Source organism: Micromys minutus, assembly GCF_963924665.1.
Source record: "Micromys minutus genome assembly, chromosome: 17".
Classification (NCBI taxonomy): Eukaryota; Metazoa; Chordata; class Mammalia; order Rodentia; family Muridae; genus Micromys; species Micromys minutus.
This window is the reverse complement of record NC_137952.1, coordinates 1379911-1390235: the sequence shown is the minus strand read 5'-3', so window position 1 is coordinate 1390235 and position 10325 is coordinate 1379911. Positions and strand designations below refer to the sequence as shown.

The window sequence follows — 10325 nt, the reverse complement described above, 5'->3', positions numbered from 1 at the left end:
TCCCCAAGTGCTCCAAGTGTCACCGGGAAGTCATTGACAGAGCTCCAGCTCAGCTCACAATCCAGCAACTGGCCTGGAGCAGAGGCTGGCACACGAAAGTCCCTTCCAGTTCAGATAACACAGATACCAGGAGGCAACTACCTGCCCAATCCCAGTTCCATGACACACGGCGCGTCCATGGGCCTCCCCCATGCCTTCCACCAGCAAGAGTGGGGTATCAAAAGATGCTCACAACACTTGATGGGGTTTTTATTCTTGATCAAATTTAATACACACTACAACAAGTCACAAAAGAGGGTGCTGCTAGCCCCAAACCACAGTCTTCCCAACCTCACCCCAGGAACTCCTAAGCAGTTTAGGAACTGGATCCCCTACTCCTGAGATGACCCAAATGCTCCCTGGGAGGCTCAGGCCCCTCTCAACCCTCTGTCACTCCAATCTCCCATCCTGCTCTCAGCCTAAAACTCTTTCTAAACACAGACCACCTTCCCTTCATGGGCCCTAAGACTTCCTCCTGTGGGACCAGAGGGACAGCAGCATATGGTTCAGGGCCTTCAGGTCCAACAGTCCAGGAAGCGCTGAGTGCTGGCCCAGGTTGGAGAGCGGGCTGTCAGGACACTCAGGCACCCACACATTCTACATAATTGGCGGGGTACAGACCAGTGCGGCCACTCTGCAGCTGGCCCTGGCACCAGCCCTGCTCATCCTCCTCACTCATCTTCAGTAGCTCTTCCCCTGAAGAAAGACAAATTGGTCACTGCCAACGGCACTGGCTTCACTGGTCTCAAACCTAGGCCATGGACCTACAAACTAGAGGGTACCCAACTCCGACCAGGATAAGACACAGCCAGGAAAAGCCACCCAGCCTCAGACTCCAGGGAAGCAACTGTCTGAGCACCCTGTGAGAAGGGAGTGTCTGGCTTTCCTTTTCTACAGCCCTGCTTTAGAAGGTAGGACGGGCTGAAATGGGAAGACACGTGACCTTTCATGACCAGCATACCTGCTCGGAAGCTCAGCTCATCAGCTTCCTGGCCCGCGTAGTCATAAAGCGCCCGTACCCTCACCCCAGTGGCGATTTTCCGGGGACTCTCCTCATCTGACCAGTCCTCATCCTGCCCACTCCTAGAGAAGGAAACACAAGGGCACAACTCAGTGCTGTGAAGAGCGCTGTTATACAAACTACGAGAGACAATGGACCAGGAAGCTAAACCTCTGTGAAATGGCCTTATTAACTCTCTCAAGATGGCCTTCGGGTGATGTGATGGGAACGAAGTAAGAGGCAGAACAAGCAAGAGATTATTTATTTGTTTTGACCAGCGTCCCAGCTCTCACCCTGGGGATGATGGGGACTGGGGTGGAGGTGCGGTGCCATCTCTTGTAGGTACAATGCTGGTCAGAGTAACCTCATCCAGGCTCCGGCCACCCTTCTCCTTCCGGCTGATGGCTCTCTGTGTGTCTAAGGACCATTCCTATGGAGAGACCGCCTTTGCTGACTTCAGTGCAAACACTGCCATCCTTTGGGGTCGCACACTGAGCCCAACCCACGTCCCACCCAGCCTTTAACACCTGCCTCAAACTGTGGCCAGTTCATGGCCATGCCGGGCCCATGCGTGCTACGCCACCAGCGCAGATCTTCCTCGTCACTGGCAGCCGCAATGCCCTGCTGCAGGTCTCGATGGAGTCCGTGGAACCTGGGAGGCACACAGTCAGACAGGGAGGCACACAGTCAGACAGGGAAGGCCAGAGCCCAGAGGAGGTCAAGGGAAGCCTCTCTCCATTGAGCCTGTCATACTTGTCACTACTGGAAAGGTCAAGGTGCTGATGCAAGGTGAGCAACACATCCTTGAAGAAGAGAAGACGCTGGCGCTCCGCAGCCTGGCAGCTCTCAAAAGCCTGCTCCATGTCCTCCATGTAGCGTGGGGTATACCGATTCAGCTCTGCCAGGGTCTGCTCATACTGGGTTTTCATCTGGGTGAGAGAGAAGGGAGGTGGTGAGGACAGACTGCCTTCCCCTCAGGCCTGAACCTGTATTCGCTGAGCATAGCCACAGGCTAGACCTGAAGCTAACCACCGGGGGCAGTTTGACCTGAAACTCACTTCCTACCCTCGGGGACTGACAGAAGCAGCCTAGTAAGAGAAGTGACACACAAATAAATACCTGTAAGAATCTGGATGGAGCACAAGACAGAGTCAATCTAGGTGATAAGGTGAGATAAATCAAAGTAGACTTCCTGGAGGAGGTGTTATAGAAATGACACCCCTGGGAGGATGAACTGCTAGAGAGAAGGGCACTCGGGGCAGGGGACAGAGTATGCAGTATGAGAGACCATTCCAGGTAACTAAGTCCCCAACTGCCTGAAATCCAGCCATTACTCTCTTGGGTTTAAAAAAGAAAAATGCCATTCTTCAAAATCCCATTTCTCTTCTGGGTAAAACATTGTATTTTCTCATGTCTCTCTGTACATGTGTGCACTTGTGTGTGGTGGAGGGAGAATGTCAGTATGGGTGCCTTCCTCAGTCCCTCACAGCCCTTAGACAAGCTGGTCACCAGGTCAGGGATCCGCCTGTCCCGCCCATTCCCAACACACACCCTTTCTGATAACTCCGCTTTACCACTCCTGCTGCCTTACCTGGCTTTTAACCTTCACACCCAGCACTTTACTAAGCTGTCTTCCCAGGCACAAGTTCCTCCTCTTTGTTGTTTCTTTGTTTGTTGAGACAGCGTCTCACTACAGTAGCCTTTGTTGGCTTGGAAGTCCATGTAGACAGGACTAGCTTCTATGTAGATCAGGCTGGTCTTGAACTTATAGAAATCCACCTGCCTCTGCTTTCTGCGTGCTGATATTCAAGCGTGAACCCCAACACCTAGCCCAAGTTCCAGTTTTAAATAACTAAGAAGGGAGGCATTGGGGATTAGAGCGAGAAGGGCCTGAGGTCTGAAAAGGCATCCAGGAAGCTTTGCCAAGGGACTGTACCTTCTCTGCCTCCTTGGTGCAGCGTCCCACCCGCTCCTGTAATTTTCGAAGCTGCTCCTGGGACACGGAGCTGTCTGCCTTCGCATGGCTCTCCCGGGTCTGGGCTGTCTTCTCCTCCTTGCGGGCTGTGTGGTAGCTCTTCTTAGAGGCCTCAACCTAACAAGCACGAGAACAGCTCAGAATGAAATCACACCCTGTTCCTGCGCAGACCTGGAAGGTGCCTGCCTCCAGTAAGCACTGCTCCTGGTCTCACCTCCTTCAGCCTCTTTAGCCAGGGCTTCTGGGCCTTCCGGAAACCATCCTCGGCAGCCCGGCTTTCCCGAAAGCCTCCCAGCACTGGCCGATGGAAAGCCCCGCGCTGCCAGGTCCGCACTCGCTCGCTGTCAGGACCGTGCAACTTCTCCCTCACCTCCAAGTGCAGCTCGCTCAGCCGCTCAGCTGCAGTGAAGAAGGCGTGCCAAGCCTTCTCCAGCGTGCCGTACTGTGGGCCTGCAGAGGGACGAGCTTGGGCCAGGTGGGGTTGCTGTCTTAAATACAACCTTCCCCTCTCCCTGCATCCTGCTCTGGTGCCAGACCGGGCATGACAGGAGTTTGGGTACCAAGCTGAACAGCAACGTCAAGTGCTGCACTAGGATTTCCTACTCTGCCCTGAAAGGAACAATCTCACGAATCCTTGTCTTCACTACTACCATGGGGACACTGCCATTGCCAACATGGAACAGACAAAAACTAAACCTAGAGAAGTCAGGTTAACTTGTCCAAAGCAGAGTAAAGCCAAGCTCTGTATACCTGGGATCTTTTACTCAGAGAAAAGACCTGCAATTCACGCTTAGCTTTTTCTAGCTGTGACTTCAGGCAAGTCCCTTCTCTGCCCTTCATTTCTGTTCTAGAAAACGGGTAGAGTAGAAATATAGACCCCTCTCTCCAGGCATGCTTGAGGTCTTAAATTCCATTCCCACTACCCACAAAACCTCAAGAAGCTGTTCTGGGGGTCCTGAGGGTTCCACCCTCACAACCTGTGAGGCCTTTGGTAGACCTGTATACTGGCTCACCCTTCTCAACGGCACCCCTCCACTTGCGGGCCCAGTCAGCCAGCTGCTGGGCATAGGCCTTCTCAATGCGGGCACGCTCTTGGAAGCAGCTGACCAGGTCCCCACACAGCCTGTGCCCATCCTCAACCCTCTGCACCGTCCGTCTGTAGTTACCAGCCTGGAGCACAGAGAAGAGATGGCGTGATATAGTCTCCCTTTCCAGCTGAGGCTGACAGCTAGGCTACTCCCCTGGACAGGTGGCTGAGCCCAGAAAGAAAGGGACAGTTTACTGGCACTCCAAACCCAGCCCCAGCTGCTTACCTCCCAGAAACTGCCCCCTAGGACTTCCCCTCCAGCGTCCTCTTCGGGAGCCATGGTATCCCCGCAGCACGGAATGGTGGCAGATGTGGTGCTGTGGACGGCAGGTAAATTAAGCAGAAAGGTAAGAAAAGGCCTAATAGTCCAAAGTTTGTTTCTCTGCCATCCCCACCACCCAAGGAACGAGCAGAATGACCAGGCAACAAAAGGCTAGAAGTCCTCAGGAGGAGCCATGAGAGAGGCAAAGATGGCAGCTCCCAAGTTCCCTTCTCTCTCTGGATCTACCCATCTCAGTCCATTCTCTACATACCTGGGGTCTCCAGATCACTTCAAAGACCCAGATCCGAGTCTCCAAGTTGTCACTATGACTCTGTCTTGATGTTAACAAGAACACAGAAGGGAGTAAAGAGTAGGAACCTCCAGTGTCCAGGGCGGTGCCCAGTACCCCAATATAGCAACTGCTGTCAGAAGTGCCAGATTCCAAGCTGAGAATGCCAGACCGGTCACTCAATCCAGCAAGGGATTAGGTGACAAGCAGGGGTGGGTGATGGGCAGAAAGCCCCCACTCCTACTTACATGAGAAGAGACCTCTTGCCTAACTAAGCCCCTTGGATGACAAGGCGACCCCATGAGCAAAGCAGTCTGAGTGAGGAAGTTCCCTGTGACAGCCTCAGCAACTGCCCATGCTGAGCAGAGTAGAAAGAGAGCCAGAAGGCCTGGGCCCTCTCATGACCAGGAAGACACCTGTGTTTTACTGTCCTAAGGGAGCCTCAGCTCACTCCTAGGTGGAAATCCCTCTACCTAGTTAACATCCATGCTATGGCTGATAAAACTAAGCAACGAACAGGAAACACTTGAAAGATCCATCATTCATAAGGAGACACTTGCCTGCCCCTGGCCACCACGGCACAGCATCCAGAAGTGTCTCAAAGGTCCTGAGATAACAATTCCATTCTTCCTTCAAAAAGCCCAGGGTGGGGCTGGAGAGATGGCTCAGTGGTTAAGAGCACTGGATGCTTTTCCAGAAGTTCTGAGTTCAAATCCCAGCAACCACCTGGTGGCTCACAACCATCTACCATCTACAATGTGATCTGATGCCCACTTCTGGTGTGTCTACATAAAATAAATAAATATTTTTAAAAAATAAAAGGGTAGAAACGTTTAAAAAAAAAAAAAGCCCAGGGTGGGCATCATGAACTGCCAGCAAACCACATAGTCAAAGAGCTGTGGAGGACAACAAAATGAAATTTTACCCCCAAAGTGTCTCCCCCCCCCCCCCCCCCCGTTGCTTCCTGGACACTAGAGGACACAGTGACGTGCAGCCTCCTGCCTCCAGGCAAGGGCTCAGCTTTCCCTAGTACCAACTGACTCTTAGTCCATAGAAGGAAATTGTTTTCTTCCCTGAGATAGCCCAAGGCCTAAGGGACAGTTTGGTTAAGAGGACAAGGGTATGAGATTGCAGGAACCGAGGCAGGACTCTGACACAGTGTGACACAGTGCTCTTTAAACTGGTGAACCCCCAGCCACTCTCAAAGCTCCGAACTTCACTCTGCCCTTCTCAGGGCTTCCACAGCCTTGTGTCCCCTCTATGCATTCCATAGGTTGTGACTGGATCTGTCCAAAGTCATTGACAGACTTCTGCACTTTCCATTCATGTTATCCCCGGGGCACCAGAATTGGTAACAATTAAATCAGAAAACAAGGGACTGGAGGCATAGCTCAGAGATAGGACATACTTGAGACCAGAGGTTAGGTCCATCATCAGCACCAAAAAGGAAAGAGTGTGTCCCATCCCATCTGAAGGCCAGAAAAAGCTGCTAGCTACAACAACCCTCAGAAAAGCCTGGTCTAAGCTGACTTCTTACCTCTGCTGGAAGGAGGGAGACTGACCTCTCCCTGGGACCCAATTAGCCTACAGGCAATGACACAAAGCAAACTGCCCCCCAACTGCCACCTTGTTTAGTTCTCCACCTTGTTTCCTCTTGAGTCAGCTCGCTTGTCCAGAATGGCTTACCGGCCAGATGGGGAGCAGGGAGGGGGAAGAGCAGTAATTATAAATCGTTGGGTCTTTGGAGTTGCCCCAGTGAACTATCCAGGACCTGGGGGCCCCTGTCTACTCCAGTCTCCCTGCTCCCAGGAGAGCTGCCCCCAACCCGGTCCTTCTCCCTGGCCCCAGAACAGAGCAGGCTGTGTGCATACTGCTGGCACAGCTCCCTCCGGCCTCAGAACAAACACGGGCTGGAGCCCCAGGCACAGCCAGGCCCGGCACCCCAGCTTCATCCAGCTATGGGGGTGGACCCGGCACCTTGGTCCCTGTTGAGGAGGACTGGCATCTTGTACCTCCTGACATAAGTAGAGACCCACATCTGAATAAACACATCCTAACACAGTAAGAGCTCAGAGAGCAAGAACAGGTAGTTAAACTCTTTCCAGCCCAGGCCTTCCACCTAGCCTGTCAGAGAAGGCTTCTGGGGCATTGACGGGGTCTCTTCTCAGCCGCTAGTGCTGACCTGGGAGTTCTGGGTTTCAGGACAGAGCCCACTCTCCCCACCTGAGCTCTAAGGGCTTCTGCCTCGTTCCTCTCTTACACAGAAGCCAGCCCCCACCCTTTTCCAGTAGCTGGGGACCTAGGCCTTGGAAGAGAGCAAAGCCACCCTTCCCAACCCAGTCCTGTGTCCTGAGTCACAGGCTGCACCCAAGGGCTTCCTCAGCAGCCTCTCTCAGACAGCCTGTAGACCTCGGATTTGGAGGTGCAGGAGATCCAGAGAGGGCCACAGTCTTTTGGAAGGCTGGGGGAGGGGGTGGCTCAAAGAAAGGGGGAGGAGGCAGAGCCAGGGAGGGGCATAACAAAGGGGCACTTTTGGAAACCCGACCTGCCGGCTGAGGTGCCTGCTCACTGATGACGCACTCCTAACCTCGAGCCTCCACACCAAATCACAGAACCCAGGGGCTGCCGGTCTTGGGCCTCCACCCTTATAGACAGCGCCACCCGACAAACCACCTCCGGATCCCAGAAGGCTCGGTGTTGAACAACTCCAAGCTGGTGGAGCCAGCTACACGGATAGGCATAGCCAGGCCTAGACATGGAGGCTCTAGGACTTCTTGGACAAACTTGTTGAACTTGGTCTTGGTGGGAAGGTGGGGCCAGCTGGTTACTGCAGCGGGGAAGGGGCACTGCCTACTAGGGTTAGCCATACAGATGGTGGCGCGAAGGGGCGGGGGGGGGACTTTTTGCAGAGGCCCCTTCAAGGGCTTCAGAACGGGCGCGAGGAGAGCAGTTTGGGACCCTCTAGGGGCCTCGAGAGATAATTTACTCCTCCAGCATGGACGCTCCATTTCCCCTGGCTGGCCTAAAGAAACACCTAATTAGCGTAGGAGATGAGAGACGGCCTTGCGCTCAGTGGCAGCCAATGGCCGGGGTCTCCCGCGCGGGAGTCCGTCCCATTGCCAACTTCTGAAGGACCAGAGAGCGAGCTAGAGCCGCCGCGCCGCCGCCGTGTCCCCCAGCATCCCCTCCAAAGCACTCACCGTGTCCTCTCAGGGGCCCTCAGTGGGTTAGGGGGATCTGGCCACGCTCGGTCGGGAGTCGTACCACTCCCGGGTCCCGGCCACCGCCTCCTGGAGCGCTTCGGGCCCTCCCCCGGGAAGCCCGGCCCTCGGGCCCGCCCTCTCTGCAGTGCCGCCGTCCCAACCCCACCGACAGCATCCCCGCGGCGGGGACTGCAGGCATCACTGCGCCAGGTGGCTCGGGATCCGAGCCATAGGATCTGCTCCCCCGTGCAGAGAAAGCAGGAGCCGCTACCAGAGAGCTAGATTTGAGCTTTGTCGCGACCTTTCCAGAGCCTGGCGGGGCTGCTGGGACTGAGCGGGAATTTGCACACTAATCATTGGGGTGGAATTCGGGAACAATGCTGCATTTTATTTTATTTATTTATTTTTCTGAGAGCACCTTCTTAGAAGTTAGCTACGGGGAGACAGGCTCACAACCACCCACTCCTTGCAAACATTACGACTCAGTGACGTAAATGAGACTTAGAGATTCTTTCCAACGGTTTGCCCAAGATCTCTGGTCCGGCAGAAGCGAGCCTAGAAAAGCCATGCCTACCTAGAGCAGCTCTGGTTGCAGCTCTAACGCGCATTCCCAGACCTGAGACAAACAAGCAGTGGGAGTGGGACAAAAAACACGAAGTCCTCCTCTATGTTCACGGTTTCAGATTTTGTACCTCGATTCATCTTTAAATCTCTTGGTTTCACCTCCTAGTCCAATTGTAGGCTTTTTCCGAATCGTCACGATGCCACCCCACCCTAAATAGATCCCTTCTTCATTGCCCCACCCCCAACCCCTCGGGATTTCAGAGCCGTGGGTCTGTTATTTATATCCACTGGAGCGGTCCAAGAATGTTCTGAGGCTGACCTAATCGCCACCTGCTCGGCTTCCCCGCCCCTCCGGCTCTCCTGAGCCGGGTGACCCAGCAGCGGTGCCCGACCCGAAAGACAAGAGGGAACGCCAGCCAGCGGGGTCCCAGGCCTCTGATGCGCTGGGGTCCTGGAGTCACAGTTCGCTCCGGGTTGGAGAGCCCAAGGGACCGCCCCCTAGGGGACCGTGTGCGCTCTGGGAAGCAACCAGCCTAGCAGCTCCCTTTGCAGCCCGCACATTTCCAACCCAGCCCCCTCCACCCCCTTAGAAGTTTGAGTACGTGCGCCCGCGGATTTTTAAGAGACAGTTTCAAAAATAGCAAAATCGTGTTGTTTCTAAATCTAGAAGGAATCACTGACGAGTTCTTTGCTAAGTAGAGTCCACTCAAAAAAGGGGAAGAGGGGCTGCTGAGGATAACGGTAACTTAGGAGAGTGAAACTGTCTCCTTTAGTTGCTTGTGTGTGCTGTCACAAAGACGCGCGTCACCCGTGGCCTGAGGACTCTGGCTGCACGCGTGTAGCAAATCTCGGAGATTAGAAACCTGAGGATGTGGTTTCTGAAACCAATTTCTACACCCACTCTCTCAAGGCTTGAGCAAATCTTTTTATCTGTTTCTTGCCTCTATAAAACTTGACAGGTAACCCTACCACTGGGCCGTGTGCCCAGTTAATTAATGATTGTTAAACAACTGAGAATAAGAGGGGCTTGGGAAATGCCTAATCACAGCCGTGGTGCTTTGCACTGTTTGGAATCGGTTACCATCTCACTTAGCCCCTGGGGGCATTTAGACACCTAGACAGAAAGTGTGAAAATACAGGAATGAAATTAATTACAGAAGCAGCCTATTAAAACCTAATTAAAACTAAAGTTGGCAGCCAGGCTCAGGGATGTGGGGAAGTCAGGATATAGAGGATCAGGAAACAAGGCTGTTCATCAGACCACAGGGAGAAGAGGATGTGAAGTGGAAAACATCTGGCTTCCCTTGGGTTCAGATCTGGAATTGGAAAGCAGAAATGTTGCAGCTGATCTTAATTGTCCCTAAGGTACTGGGAGGGGGCAAAGGACAGAACATTTTGAGCTGTAGGTGAAAGGAAACAGACATTTGCTCAGAATCCCATCACCCAGCTCCTACTCCCCCAGGGGCTCAGATTTCTATGTCCTATGAACAGACCTCTTAATTATACAGTGCTTCAACTGTGTCATCCCTCAACCCCATCAGTTCAAGATGAGATGCCCAGGCCCAGAGGGCCAAAGACAGACACCCAGCAAGAAGCCACTTGGCTCTGAGTGCCAGGTGGCAGGGTGATCTGCAGTCAACTTCCAGGACACTCAGCCTCACCTTGAATTTCCGGAATGTCCTAGTCACTGAGCCCTCATTTGTTTGTTTATTCGCCCGAGAAAACATTTGGAATTTTGCTTCATGCTAAACCCTATCCCAGGTTTTGGGAATATATTTAGAAAGCCCTGTGTCTATACAATAATGGAGGATGTGGAGGGGCAGTCCCATAAGTAAACTGAGACAGGAAGGACCACCTTCCACAAAAGCATGACACTTGGTTGGGCTTGATGAATAGGAGTTAGTCA

The 10325-nt window shown here is 53.4% G+C and overlaps 1 protein-coding gene across 4 annotated transcripts; it reads right to left on the bottom strand.

Annotated features, from left to right (window-relative positions):
* Positions 1-241: 241 nt before the first annotated feature.
* Positions 242-8536, bottom strand: PACSIN3 (protein kinase C and casein kinase substrate in neurons 3). Of its 4 annotated transcripts, none has more exons than XM_080930812.1 (10): positions 8430-8536; positions 4328-4418; positions 4028-4184; positions 3229-3464; positions 2976-3131; positions 1793-1968; positions 1571-1691; positions 1333-1469; positions 1001-1122; positions 242-735 (listed from the first exon to the last, which is right to left on the bottom strand). In XM_080930812.1, exons 2-10 carry the CDS (start codon positions 4379-4381, stop codon positions 620-622), a joined length of 1275 nt encoding a protein of 424 aa, XP_080786938.1. In that variant the 5' UTR covers positions 4382-4418; positions 8430-8536; the 3' UTR covers positions 242-619. The 4 variants fall into 4 exon arrangements, with proteins under 4 accessions (XP_080786938.1, XP_080786939.1, XP_080786937.1 ...); XM_080930813.1 differs by lacking the exon at positions 8430-8536 and adding an exon at positions 7853-7990; XM_080930811.1 differs by lacking the exon at positions 8430-8536 and adding an exon at positions 5213-5435.
* Between the last annotated feature and the right edge of the window lie 1789 nt (positions 8537-10325).